This window comes from Amblyomma maculatum, chromosome 1 (genome assembly GCF_055883805.1).
Source record: "Amblyomma maculatum isolate TAMU_Amacu chromosome 1, ASM5588380v1, whole genome shotgun sequence".
NCBI classification, from domain to species: domain Eukaryota; kingdom Metazoa; phylum Arthropoda; class Arachnida; order Ixodida; family Ixodidae; genus Amblyomma; species Amblyomma maculatum.
In genome coordinates this window covers 152,257,193-152,272,570 of record NC_139344.1, presented here as the reverse complement: position 1 = coordinate 152,272,570, position 15,378 = coordinate 152,257,193, and the positions used below count along the sequence as shown (strand labels likewise).

The 15,378-nt window shown below is 43.1% G+C and overlaps 1 protein-coding gene and 1 non-coding gene across 2 annotated transcripts; one reads left to right on the top strand and one right to left on the bottom strand.

The window, feature by feature from the left end:
- Positions 1–8,744: 8,744 nt before the first annotated feature.
- LOC146204630 (U1 spliceosomal RNA) lies at positions 8,745–8,905 on the top strand. The gene has a single exon (XR_014704623.1). It is a non-coding gene; the product is annotated as a U1 spliceosomal RNA (small nuclear RNA).
- Positions 8,906–13,700: 4,795 nt separating this feature from the next.
- Positions 13,701–15,169, bottom strand: LOC146204629 (uncharacterized). The gene has a single exon (XM_084589313.1). The coding sequence runs from the start codon at positions 14,868–14,870 to the stop codon at positions 13,866–13,868; it is 1,005 nt and encodes a 334-aa protein (XP_084445439.1). The 5' UTR covers positions 14,871–15,169; the 3' UTR covers positions 13,701–13,865.
- Positions 15,170–15,378: the final 209 nt, after the last annotated feature.

Genomic DNA, 15,378 nt, shown 5'->3' with positions numbered 1-15,378 from the left:
CCGGAACCATGGAAGAATGCAAACATTATCCTCATTCACAAGAAAGGGGACTCTAAGGACCTTAAAAATTGCAGACCAATCAGCATACTGTCTGTTACGTATAAGGTATTTACTAAGGTAATCGCTAATAGAATCAGGACAACCTTAGACTGCAATCAAGCAAAGGATCAAGCAGGGTTTCGGAAACGGTACTCTACTATCGATCATATCCATACCATCAATAAGGTGATAGAAAAATGCTCGGAATATAACCAACCCTTATACATAGCATTCATTGATTACGAAAAAGCATTTGACTCAACTGAAACCTCGGCGGTGATGCAGGCATTGCGAAATCAGGGGGTAGACGAGCCGTACGTGAAAGTGCTGGAAGATATATATAATGGCTGCACAGCAACCATAGTTCTGCATAAAGAAAGTAACAAAATTCCCATAAAGAAAGGTGTTAGGCAAGGAGACACAATCTCCCCAGTACCATTCACAGCTTGTTTAGAGGAAGTATTCAGAGACTTGGAATGGGAGCAGTTAGGGATAAGGGTAGATGGAGAATACCTCAGTAATCTTCGATTTGCTGATGACATTGCCTTGCTAAGCAACTCGGGGGATGAACTGCAAATAATGATTGATGACCTAGACAGGAAAAGTAGAAAGATAGGCTTGAAAATCAATATGCAGAAGACTAAGGTAATGTCCAACAGCCTCGGGAAGGAACAGCTGTTTACATGAGGTAGCGAAATACTGAAGTAGTAGGCGAATATGTCTACTTATGACAGGTAGTAACCACAGATCCGGACCATGAAAAGGAAATAACAAGAAGAATAAGATTGGGATGGAGCGCACATGGCAAGCACTCGCAGATTATGACTAGCAGCTTACCGGTATCGCTCAAGAGGAAAGTATACAACAGTTGCATCTTACCTGTACTCACCTATGGGGCTGAAACGTGGAGGCTAACCAAGAGAGTTCTACTCAAGTTGAGGACAACCCAGAGGGCAATGGAACGAAAAACGGTAGGGGTAACATTAAGAGATAGAAAGCGTGCAGAGTGGGTCAGAGAAATAACTCAAGTTGGCGACATTCTAGTAGAAATTAAGAAGAAATGGACATGGGCAGGACATGTAATGCGAACAGAGGATAACCGATGGTCGCTGAGGGTAACAAACTGGATTCCAAGAAAAGGAAAGCGTAGCAGGGGGCGGCAGAAAGTTAGGTGGGCGGATCAGATCAAGAAGTTCGCAGGGGTGAAGTGGATGCAGCTAGCACAGAACCGGGTTAAGTGGAGAAATATGGGAGAGGCCTTCGCTCTGCAGTGGGTATAATCAGGCTGATGATGATGATGACGCCCGATATGCAAGCATCACAGATATTAAATCATCCCTAAATTTAAGCTCACTTGAAAAGCAAAGACTTATCAACCTGCTTTGTCACTTTCACAGACTTTATCACAATCCATTGCTGTTCACTGAATCTCATATGACGCCAGCACATCGCATTTTCCCCCGTTTCAACCACTGCTTTAAAGTGCAACCCAAGATTGCTCCCACCCAACTTATGCAGCAATCCCCTATGTTCTTGGCAATTTACCACTGGAATAAACTACCAGCAGGTATTGTTTCTGAAAAAGATTACGATGCATTTGTTACCAAACTGAAGTGCTTACTCCATGCCGATATATAATAGATTGTCGTCAGAATTGGATTCTTTTATACTTTACATCCAGCATATTGCTCCACGTGTGTTTGTGTATCATTGTTTTTTTTTTTAGTTCAGTTATGTTCTTTGCTTCTGTCAGTGCATGTGTCTTTATGGTTTGATATTTTATATACCACTGTTATAAAACAAATTTATGTACTTTTCAGACCCCTATGTAATACCCGTAAAGGGCCTTTAGGGTATGTGAATTAAAACAAGTATATAAATAAATGCTGCAATGAGGCTCTTGTAGTTTTGGGACCGCAACAGCCTCTATCTATGCAGGGGAAAAGTTAATGTAACCTAAACTATATAAGATGCCCATAAGAAGGGATGCCAGTAAAACTCCTAATGTCTTTACATTAGGCTCTGTACATGAAAACAATGTAAAAATATAAATTGGAAGGCTTCATGTGTGTATTCCCAAAGAAGGAATGGCACAAAATGAATCAAAATGCTGACAACTGAAAACAATTCACATTAAATACTTAGGCATACTGTAAGTTCCTTAATTTCTGAACCTTGATCTCTTATAAATTCATTCCAAGCTGAAATTTCAGTGAGATAATTCACAGACCGTAAACCTTATGAGGTTCATGAAATGAATTTCTTGGGACGGCCAGTGCCGTTTTGAAAGCACACTACACAAATTACGTTTTTGTTATGACCAGATATGTACAACTATTGCACAAGAAGAACCTCAATATTAAGAGCCCTAATGAACTGCTTTATTTGCTCCTATGAAACCTGTACACCAACTGGCATGTAGAAGGTATAAAATGAAGCCAATATCAATGTGGGTTTGTAACAGCCATTAAGCATGCACAAGCAGTACGGCTTAAAATGTTTCTCAAAAAGACATTATATCAGCTGGCAGGCATTGCACAAACTCGGATCTAAACTTTTCACACAGCCTATCTTTCAAGGAATTCCAGGAACTTGGGCGGGTACAAAAGCAGGTATATGACACTATAGCACTTCAATATTACATTTTCAATGCAGCAAAATGGCAGTAGTTCTTAAATAGTATTTAGGCTATCTGCCCCAAAATGCTTAACACTTTCAAAATATTTGTACAATACAGGAAAAAAAGTGTGTTTTATTAAGCGTAAGAGCCAGGAGTATGCTCTTAGGCTCCATCCACATAAATGTGCTACAACTTTTCATTTGATACACACAAGTGCTTGATGGCCATTGAAGTAATGCAAGAAATAAGGAGTCTTATCTTGCTGTCTTGTTTGAAGGGAATGTACGAAGGACAAAAATGTGTACAAACTCTGAAAATAAGCAAGAGTTCCAAGGAGTGTTATCTTGCTGTTCTGTCTGAAGGCAATGTATAAAGGACAAAAATGTGTACAAACTCTGAAAATAAGCAACAGTTCCACAAATGAAATGTAACAGTTAACGTGATTGTTGTCATAATAATGAAACATATGATGTAGCACATTTACCCTTTTGCGAAAATTTTGATCACTGGCAAGCTCCATTTCTATCAAGTATAAACAGGGTCTACTTAATTAGCTCACAGCACATTGGGTATGCAATAATAAATGCACACGTGATAGCTAACCTGCAGGGGTTGCTCTCATAACAAAACTGAAAATACAAAAAATAAAGTGAATCAGTTTCACATAACACTCAGCCCATTACGTGTACAGGTGCTGTCAAAAGTAATAGCAATGGAAGGCAACTCCATCAAAAAAAAACAAAAAAACAAATTCTTTAAATCGAAAGGTTGCTGATCGAGATTTCTTGATGCAACAGATAGCTCGCAAAATGGCAGTTAGTCAGCGTGCTCAACAATGAATTAATTTATGGGGATAAATATTAAATGTTTTCGAAAACATGGCCTTCTATTTTCTTTTGACATCACCTGTGCAATTATACCCTTGTGCAAAAATTTCGATCCCCGGCACACACACACACACACACACACACACACACACACACACACACACACACACACACACACACACACACACACACACACACACACACGCACGCACGCACGCACGCACAAAGTCTGTTCCCAGATGCATACATATATAGAGTTCAATTTTTTTCTTGTCAGGTATAAACAGACACCACTTCGTAAATTACCTGACGGCACATTGGGCATGTCTCTTGTTGCTGATCAATCAATGCTGCAGTACACTCCTCACACAGTGCATAATGACGACAAGGAAGAAGCATCACTGAACGCTGCCGCATCATGCAGACAACACAAATCTGTTTCTTCCGTTCCTCCTCAAGTTCCTCCTCAATGCGCCTCAGCCTCATCCTGTCGCTGCGCACAGTGCTGTTGCTTCGCAGGGTCATAGTGAAAGGTGGTGATGGCGTTTCGCTACGTCGCCGCCGCCGATGACGCCTTCGGGCACAGACGGTGTCAACAAAACGCCGAACACACTGCCACATGGTGTGATAAGCTCGTGCACGGACCAATACTCGCACAATGAGTGCGCCGAGAAACAAGATGAGCAGTCCTGTGTACACGTCTCCCGGCTGCCCAAAAAGAAAGTCCGAAAGCACGCAAACCACGGTGATGGCAGCATTTGTTGCAAAGTCAAACATCGCTGGAGTGTAAACGACGACTTTACACGCACCGAGATATAAATAATGCACAAGTTGCAGTACCATGCATGGAAGCATCTTCACCAAAAGCTGTGCTGACTTCATCACAAAGACAAGAAAGCTTCCACATGATTTCACAGCCTGGGACATTGCAAAGAACGCGCTGCTGAATCCGTTCACAAACGCTGCCTTGAGGAATGCTGCGACAAAAGCAAGGCCAGAGAACATCCCAACCATGCAGTCAGCGCAGCCTCGTATAAGCATGTCAACGACTTTTGCTGCAGCCCAAACTAACGTGACGACTTCTTCCAAGAAGAGGATTAGTTCTGCGTACGCTATATACAAACCATCTAAGAGAAGCTGCACCAGAGATATTGCATAGAGGCACGCACAGAGGATAACGCTTCCAAGGTGTTCGTTGATTCGCAAGAACCAGTAGACAACTGCAACGCAGCCATCAGTCAGGCTGCTGAATAATTGCAGAACGCCAGATAATACTTCCATTGCAGAAGCGCATGAGAACGTTCGAAAGTAGTATCCAATCTCCGACGCAACAACGATGGTGATGGTGATGCTGGTTGCAGCCGTCGACGTCAACCGCACTGCCAAGCCAAAAGAATTAAAACAAATGTTGTTTACGAATTTCAGATTCTCACAGTCAAACTTGAGGTCCAACGGGAGCAGATCTCACTTCCACCTTGCTTTCCAACGTTACTTTGCTTGCTTTCAGCGTCGCGTGTCCGTCTCAAGACTATTCAAAGCCAAGCGCAACCGACAGTGAATCCGTGCCGGAAGCGAATGCTATGGTGGCTATGTGGCTATCATGGAGGAAGGAAAAAGCGTTTTTTTTTTTCCTTCCTCCATGGTGGCTATAGCATGTAAGAGCATAAAAAATAGAGGAGGGTATGTTAAAAGCAAGGCCCTTGTGGCCCTTGCCAAGGCCCATCCCTTGCCTGATGTCGAATTGGCTTGCAGCTTATCACCGTTATCACATGTTGGAATAGGTATTCTAGTACTGTAGTTACAGTATTTCTTCTGCACCACAAATTGGGCAGTCTGTCGGTAGGTTCACCATGAAGCGTGCTCGCCACGTTCTCGTCCGTAGAGAACCACAGCGTGCCTCCACCAGCAGTTCATCATCGCGATGGACTGCTTCCACTTACTACATACGCCACGGTGGACTCTCGTTGCTGTCGAGATGCACAGAACCGCGTTCCCTTAAGGCAGGCTCGGAACCGCCACCAACTTTCGCACGATCCGCACCACCTCGTAACGATTGAATGACCACAGCGCGTAGTGGCTCAGTACGTCCTTGTATGGGATCGCCTTCGCTTTGAGATGCTTTTTATGCTCTGATATATGATGTGCACTCCTGATGTATACACCTAGGTACTTCGTTTGGGCACAAGCCATCAGTGTGCCCCCGTAGCATCCACGGACCCACTGATGACCCTTCAGATCCCCACCTCAGGACCACTCACTTCAGCTCATAAAAGTAAAGCTTGAGCGAGCTCATGGCCGTGCCAGATATGCCCAAAAGCCTTTGGAGTTCTGTATCCCCAAGCAATATGATATCGGTGTACAGCCTGTCAGGGATCTGTCGCATCACAGGTTGTACCTCCTCATAGTGGTGTAGGGTAAATGCACAGCCTGATGTGGCCAGCCTCTGCATCACCCCTACTTCATACAACATATATAGCAAAGGCGACAGTGGGCAACCCTGTTGCACACCTCGCTGCATTGTAACGGATGCCGTTGTGTATGGCCCCCGCACCACCACTGCTGCAATATCCGAGTACAATGCCTTGAGCAGATCCACTTCATCCTCGAAGCCTAGGTCTGAGAAGATTATCCACAAAACTGCCTCTCAACACAGTCGTAGGCTTTCCAGATGTTGAAGGCTGCGTAGAGAGGTCTCCTAGCCTGTTCAGCAATCTCTATGCACTGCGTCAGTACGAACAGGTTGTCCTCGATTCGCCATCGCACATGGAATCCTGTCTGAAGCTCCCCCTGGATACCATTTCCTCTAAGCCCACAGCTGCAGAGCCGGTCTTGGATCACTTGGCCAGCCATCCAGTAGAGAAAATGAGGATTAGAAAAGTTGATGATGATCTATTGTATAGAAACCAGTGCTAGAGAACACAAACAGAGGACGAGACGAAACAAACAGAAGGCACTGAACTTAATTGAAAGCGAGGAGTAAATTTATACGCTTACACACACATGCGCAAAGGTGTCTTGTCAAGCACAGGTACTCTGCAACCACTCACTTGCGATACAAATAAATAAACTGGAAACACCTTCCTAAGACACGTGTGCTGCTATTGCAAACAAACCTGCTACACACAGTGAAGCATGGTCATTTCCCTACTTGACAAGTTGAGACTTTGCTCATGCAGAAACATCACTGCTGTGTCAGCAAAAAACTGAGAACACTCACACGTAAGGAATTGTTTGCTACATTTCTATTTTCTTTGCTGCTTGCAGACTTGGCATGTTCTGTGAGACAAACGCTGACAGACCGGCCGGCCGGTGTATCAATTCATTCTAAAATTGTAAAAACTGGTATTGTTAAGAGCCCCATAATGATGGCCGTGAAGAAATCTTGCCCCCATAGAAAGAAAAACAGTTTCTTGCACAGGTCAGCAGGTGCATGAATGCAGGTTACCCAGAGGCTCTCACTGTGTCCTGTGCTGAAAGGATGTCTAAAACGGTGAAGGCATCCGGGTTCCCCTCAGAACTCCGTTCTGGTCCAAAAGAAAGGTTGGTAACTATGCCGTACATTCACGCCTTGTCTCGCCGGCTTAAGAGAGCAGGGTCCCGATATGGTCCCGATACGCTTTTTTCCACTCCCAGTAGACAGGGAAAAGTAGGCGCTGCAGTACAGAGAAAATGTTAGTGAAAGGTTAGTAAGAAGCTTTGCAATATTAAGCATAGGGACAAGTATATTGCATGTAAGAAAGGCGTGGTGTACCTTATCCCTTTGTCTTGTGGACGTGTGTACATCTGCCAGACTGGCCGGTGTATCAATTTTCGCCTCACAGAACATGCCAAATCCGTAAGCAGAGCAAAGAAAATAGAAATTTAGCGCAACACTGCCTTACGTGCGAGTGTTCTCCATTTTTTGACACAGCAGTGGTGTTTGTACATGACAACCAGCGCACAAGAGATTGCTGAAGTGTTCCACAGTATGAAAAAAGGGAGAGGGCTGTGTGAGCAAAGCCTCGATTAACTTGTCGAGTTGGGAAATAAGCATGCTTCACTGTGGGTAGCGGGTTTGCGGTAGTAGCACACGTGTCTTGGGAAGGTGTTTCCAGTTTCTTTTTTTTTTCTTTTTGTATCGCAGGTGAGTGGTTGCAGTGTATCTGTGTTTGACAAGATGCCTTCACGCATGTGTGTGTAAGTGTATAAATTGACTGCTTACTTTCAAATTAAATTCAGTTGTAAGTGCAGCGCCTTCTGTTTGTTTCATCTCGTCCTCTGTGTTCGCAAGCACTAGTTTTTAAATGATCCGATAGAGCACTAGAAACACCGATATTGGGTGGTAATTGCACAAATCCCACCGGTCTCCTATTTACTTGTATAGTGGTGTCATCCTTCTCAGCTTCCACTCTTGCAGAATTGTGGCCTCTGCTATCACCTTGCTGATGCACTCCCCTACCTTCGCATGTTCCAGTGGATCCAAGTCCTTGGTTAAGCCGATGGGGACGCCATCACTTCCTGGTGCTGTCTCAGTAGCCATTCGAGAAGTTCTGAACTAAGTTCTTGATTAAGCCCATGGGGATGCCATCACCTCCTGGTGATGTCTCTGTAGTAATCCGAGAGGTCACTCGTTCCATCTCGTGATCTGTTGGCCAGCATTGCAGTTCCACCTTTACATTTTCCAGCCCATTGTCTAGGATCTGCCCGAGATCTAGATGAAGTAATGGGCTGAAGTCTCCCCCCTCCCTTCTGAAGCCTGTAGCCATCCCACCACAAGTTGCACACACGCTGGTCCCTCTTCTGGTTCATCCTCGGATGATCTCCTAAGTCCACTCGGAAGTGGTCATCATGTAGTGCCATTTTTATTCTGCCTCCAAAACCGTTTTGGGGCATTCTGGCCTGACTTTTTACGGTTCCATATGAAACGCTAGGGTAGGGAGCGGATATTCATCTGAACCAGTTCCACAGCCTTTCTCTTACATGTCTGGTGTGTTTGTCAGGCTTCAGCAAAAGCATAAGTGTCTGATTTATTTATGCAGCGATGCCTCTAACTGGCCTCCTTACACTCTCTGATTGCATTGGCAACGTTCCAGTGTCGTCCAGAGGCTGTGTTGACATGCAGAACAGTCATCTGCTCCTGCACTAGCTCCTCATACAAGTCTGTCCTGCAGGTTCTTTCTTACAGAGTCTGTGCCATAACCAGCAGTTCTTGCTCACTTGGCCTTCAAGTTTTCACGTGTTACTGTACCCTGGTCTTCTGATATCATTTCCAATATCAGATACTTACCTGGTGCTGAGGCATCCTTGGTCAGGTTTGAGGAGCCTCCAGGGCGAGGCGCGGGCATTGCACTGCGCCCGTGCTGACCTCTGCCACTTCCTCAATCGAGGCAGATGGGGCATGTAATTTTTGGTATCGTTATATTATTTCCGATATATAAGCTTGGCACAGTTAGATCACTTCTGAGGTTGCCTATGCCATCTTCATCGACAAGCATGGTTGATAGAATTTCAAACAGGCACCTTAGTCATTATAGTGCATAGTCAATACACGATGTGATCTCTAACTGTCCATGTGATGGCACCCCGACATTGGAGGCAGCAATTTTTTACCACCAAGCCTTGCCTCTTTACGAGCTCTAACATTCTGCATCCATTAGTGTCTGCCCCGCCATTCAGCTCTTTAATGTGAGCATTAAAATCCCCCACAATCAGTAACTCATGGTACTGGATCAAGGCAGCAGCATCACCCAAACAGGTACAGAAGCGGACAAAAGTGAACAGAGCATGCTATTTCCCTGTAAAATTTTTCACCTATGCATAGCTGAAATTGACAGTCATGTTATGTGTGATCCAGTAGTAGACATCAGTGCCCTTTCACTTAGACAAATATTTTTTCATCGTCAGTGCAGAAGGCGTGATTTTAATTTGAGCGGAAAAGCGTTCTCCGTTTACTTATGTCTGCACCTGTACATGTTAAGTTGTTCTGTGCTCCATTTGAACCTGGTCATAAGTACACCACCACCAGAACCACAGAGACCCCCGCAATCTATCCCTTCAACCACATGTTCTTGGCATTCTGGCCTAATTCAGGTCCACTGTTGTTACTGGTTCCAGGCCATGCCAATACTGCCTCCGTTGTGCTCTATGTTGAGCCGGTTGCAAGTCTCCCATAATAGGCCTGGCTATTTTGGTGGGGCTTCTCCCTCCCTTAGGTGGATCTCTGACAGTGCCACGATGTTTACCCCATCCGGCTGTCCTCACTAACCGCAATGTTGATTTGACAAAGGAAAGCTTCAGCGACTGCTTGTGTTTGAGCTAATCTCAAAATCTATTTAAACTACACACGGGCAAACATTCAACGATTGTTTACTGAATCGTTGTTCAGTGAGCAGTTCCTGGAGTCATTATCAAGCCGCTGTTCAAATGATAACTGGGAACTACTAAACGCTAAGCTGAAAGAACTAAAAGAAAGACACATTCCAAAAAGCACGGTCACGACGTCATCGTAGAGTATGTGGTTCACTTCCAACGTCAAGCGATGCATCCGGAAGAAAAAGTGCCTTTATACTAAGGCAAAACATTCGGTATCTGAGGTCGACTAGAATGACTACCGCGCGCAGTCCAGAATATGTCAAACAGAGGTTAAGAGAGCCAAAGAAAAATTCTTTAATCACGACCATATCTGCTTTACTTAAAACCAATACTCAAAAGTTTTGGAAAGTAATCAATCCTAAGGCTCCTTCATCTAGCCTGATAACATTAGTAAAAGCCGGTGTTTTTATTCAGCCTTGTGAGGTTGCCACTGAAATGAACCTATTTTTTAGCTCCGTGTTTACTAACGAAACACCAATTCCGATAGATCTGAATGCTGCTATTATAAACATGGACATGAATGACATCTTAATTACAAAAGAAGGAATTGAACAAGCTATCGATCGTTTGCCAAGTAATTCAGCCCCCGGATCCAATGACATATGTCCAAAACTGCTCAAACTAACTACTCCAGTGATAGCTCGCATGTTCACTTCAATCTTTCAGCAGTCTATTGATACAGGAATTGTGCCTTAACGCATGGAAAATCGCGCATATTATAGCTATATTTAAATCTGGAGAGGCCCATCTCATTAACGAGTGTACCGTGCAAAATTTTTGAACACATCATATCATCATCAATAATGAAGTACCTTAATCAGCATACCTTTTTTTTCCAAAACCAACACGGATTCTTGCGTGGCCATTCCTGTGAGTCACAGTTATTCAAACTCGTGGCCAACCTGCATGATGCGGTACACCAATTAAAGAAAATTGATGCCATATTCATAGACTTTGCGAAGGCGTTCGATAAAGTCGCTCACAATTGCTTTATATTTAAACTTTCAAATCTGAGCATAAACAGCAAGGTCTAGAATTGGATTGTTAACTTTTTAACTAACCGACAGCAGTTTGTGTCTACCAACGGATTTTGCTCCACATTAACCCGTGTGAAGTCTGGTGTGGCTCAAGGTTCGGCGCTTGGGCCAATCCTCTTTCTTATTTACATTAATAACATAAGCAGCAACCTCACTTCTCAAATTAGGCTTTTCGCCGATGACTGTGTTATTTACAAAACAATTACTGACCCTCATGATACTAATGCTTTGCAATCAGATCTTAACAAAATCATTAAGTGGTGCAAACAATGGCATATGAAAATAAACGTTTCAAAAACGAAAGCTGTAACATTTGTGACGACTAGAACTACTGAGCCCATCTCTTATTCTATGAGTAACGTGTCCATTGAAAATGTTCCTGCAGACAAATACCTAGGTGCACATATTTCTTCAGATTTGACATATCACAAACACATTGATTACATAACCACTAAAGCATTCAAAACCCTCAGTTTCATTAGGCACCACTTGTACTTTGCTAATCAGGCAACCAAACTGTTAGCATACACAACTTTGGTAGAATCGTAGCTAGAATATGCCGGTTTCATCTAGAACCCACATCAAACCTATCTTGCAGAGAAAATGGAATCGCTTCAAAATAAGGCAGCTAGGTCCATTACAAGGAAATACCGCCGATACGCAAGCATCACAGATATTAAATCATCCCTAAATTTAAGCTCACTTGAAAAGCAAAGACTTGTCAACCTGCTTTGTCACTTTCACAGGCTTTATCACAATCCATTGCTGTTCACTGAATCTCATATCACGCCAGCACATCGCATTTTCCCCCGTTTCAACCACTGCTTTAAAGTGCAACCCAAGATTGCTCCCACCCAACTTATGCGGCAATCACCTATGTTCTTGGCAATTTACCATTGGAATAAACTACCAGCAGGTATTGTTTCTGAAAAAGATTACCATGCATTTGTTACCAAACTGAAGTGCTTACTCCATGCCGATATATATAAGATTGTTGTCAGAATTGTATTCTTTTATACTTTACATCCAGCATTGTGCTCCAGGTGTGTATGTGTATCATTTTTTTTTTCTTTAGTTCAGTTATGTTCTTTGCTTCTGTCAGTGCATGTGTCTTTATGGTTCGAAATTTTATATACCACTGTTATATAACAAATTTATGTACTTTTCAGACCCCTATGTAATACCCGTAAAGGGCCTTTAGGGTATGTGAATTAAAACAAGTATATAAATAAATGCTGCAATGAGGCTCTTGTAGTTTTGGGACCGCAACAGCCTCTATCTATGCAGGGGAAAAGTTAATGTAACCTAAACTATATAAGATGCCCATAAGAAGGGATGCCAGTAAAACTCCTAATGTCTTTACATTAGGCTCTGTACATGAAAACAATGTAAAAATATAGATGGGAAGGCTTCATGTGTGTATTCCCGAAGAAGGAATGGCACAAAATGAATCAAAATGCTGACAACTGAAAAAAATTCACATTAAATACTTAGGCATACTGTAAGTTCCTTAATTTCTGAACCTTGATCTCTTTTAAATTCATTCCAAGCTGAAATTTCAGTGAGATAATTCACAGACCATAAACCTTATGAGGTTCATGAAATGAATTTCTTGGGATGGCCAGTGCCGTTTTGAAAGCACACTACACAAATTATGTTTTTGTTATGACCAGATATGTACAACTATTGCACAAGAAGAACCTCAATATTAAGAGCCCTAATGAACTGCTTTATTTGCTCCTATGAAACCTGTACACCAACTATCATGTAGAAGGTATAAAATGAAGCCAATATCAATGTGGGTTTGTAACAGCCATTAAGCATGCACAAGCAGTATGGCTTAAAATGTTTCTCAAAAAGACATATCAGCTGGCAGGCATTGCACAAACTCGGATCTAAGCTTTTCACACAGCCTATCTTTCAAGGAATTCCAGGAACTTGGGCGGGTACAAAAGCAGGTATATGACACTATAGCTCTTCAATATTACATTTTCAATGCAGCAAAATGGCAGTGGTTCTTAAATAGTATTTAGGCTATCTGCCCCAAAATGCTTACCACTTTCGAAATATTTGTACAATACAGGAAAAAAAGTGTGTTTTATTAAGCGTAAGAGCCAGGAGTATGCTCTTAGGCTCCATCCACATAAATGTGCTCCAACTTTTCATTTGATACACACAAGTGCTTGATGGCCAGTGAAGTAATGCTTTGTTCATGTTAACAAATAAGGAGTCTTGCTGTCTTGTTTGAAGGGAATGTATCAAGGACAAAAATGTGTACAAACTCTGAAAATAAGCAAGAGTTCCAAGGAGTGTTATCTTGCTGTTTTGTCTGAAAGCAATGTATAAAGGACAAAAATGTGTACAAACTCTGAAAATAAGCAACAGTTCCACAAATGAAATGTAACAGTTAACGTGATTGTTGTCATAATAATGAAACATATGATGTAGCACATTTACCCTTTTGCGAAAATTTTGATCACTGGCAAGCTCCATTTCTTTATATCAAGTATAAACAGGGGCTAATTAATTAGCTCACAGCACATTGGGTATGCAATAATAAATGCACACGTGATGGCTAACCTGCAGTGGTTGCTCTCATAACAAAACTGAAGATACAAAAAATAAAGTGAATGAGTTTCACATAACACTCAGCCCATTACATGTACAGGTGCTGTCAAAAGTAATAGCAATGGAAGGCAACTCCATCAAAAAACAAAAAAACAAATTCTATAAATCTAAAGCTTGCTGATCGAGATTTCTTGATGCAACAGATAGCTCGCAAAATGGCAGTTAGTCTGTGTGCTCAACAATGAATTAATTTATGGGGATAAAAATTAAATGTTTTCGAAAACATGGCCTTCTATTTTCTTTTGACAGCAACTGTGCAATTACCTTTGTGCAAAAATTTCGATCACCGGCACACGCACACACACACGCACACAAAGTCTGTTCCCAGATGCATACATATACAGAGTTCCATTTTTTTTCTTGTCAGGTATAAACAGGCACAACTTCGTAAATTACCTGACGGCACATTGGGCATGTCTCTTGTTGCTGATCAATCAATGCTGCAGTACACTCCTCACACAGTGCATAATGACGACAAGGAAGAAGCATCACTGAACGCTGCCGCATCATGCAGACAACACAAATCTGTTTCTTCCGTTCCTCCTCAAGTTCCTCCTCAATGCGCCTCAGCCTCATCCTGTCGCTGCGCACAGTGCTGTTGCTTCGCAGGGTCATAGTGAAAGGTGGTGATGGCGTTTCGCTACGTCGCCGCCGCCGATGACGCCTTCGGGCACAGACGGTGTCAACAAAACGCCGAACACACTGCCACATGGTGTGATAAGCTCGTGCACGGACCAATACTCGCACAATGAGTGCGCCGAGAAACAAGATGAGCAGTCCTGTGTACACGTCTCCCGGCTGCCCAAAAAGAAAGTCCGAAAGCACGCAAACCACGGTGATGACAGCATTTGTTGCAAAGTCAAACATCGCTGGAGTGTAAACGACGACTTTACACGCACCGAGACATAAATAATGCACAAGTTGCAGTACCATGCATGGAAGCATCTTCACCAAAAGCTGTGCTGACTTCATCACAAAGACAAGAAAGCTTCCACATGATTTCACAGCCTGGGACATCGCAAAGAACGCGCTGCTGAATCCGTTCACAAACGCTGCCTTGAGGAATGCTGCGACAAAAGCAAGGCCAGAGAACATCCCAACCATGCAGTCAGCGCAGCCTCGTATAAGCATGTCAACGACTTTTGCTGTAGCCCAAACTAACGTGACGACTTCTTCCAAGAAGAGGATTAGTTCTGCGTACGCTATATACAAACCATCTAAGAGAAGCTGCACCAGAGATATTGCATAGAGGCACGCACAGAGGATAACGCTTCCAAGGTGTTCGTTGATTCGCAAGAACCAGTAGACAACTGCAACGCAGCCATCAGTCAGGCTGCTGAATAATTGCAGAACGCCAGATACTTCCATTGCAGAAGCGCATGAGAACGTTCGAAAGTAGTATCCAACCTCTGACGCAACAATGATGGTGATGGTGATACTGGTTGCAGCCGTCGACGTCAACCGCACTGCCAAGCCAAAAGAATTAAAACAAATGTTGTTTACGAATTTCAGATTCTCACAGTCACACTTGAGGTCCAACGGGAGCAGATCTCACTTCCACCTTGCTTTCCAACGTTACTTTGCTTGGTTTCAGCGTCGCGTGTCCGTCTCAAGACTATTCAAAGCCAAGCGCAACCGACAGTGAATCCGTGCCGGAAGCGAATGCTATGGTGGCTATGTGGCTATCATGGAGGAAGGAAAAAGCGTTTTTTTTTTTTTTTTCCCTTCCTCCATGGTGGCTATAGCATGTAAGAGCATAAAAAATAGAGGAGGGTATGTTAAAAGCAAGGCCCTTGTGCCCCTTGCCAAGGCCCATTCCTTGCCTGATGTCGAATTGGCTTGCAGCTTATCACCGTTATCACATGTTGGAATAGGT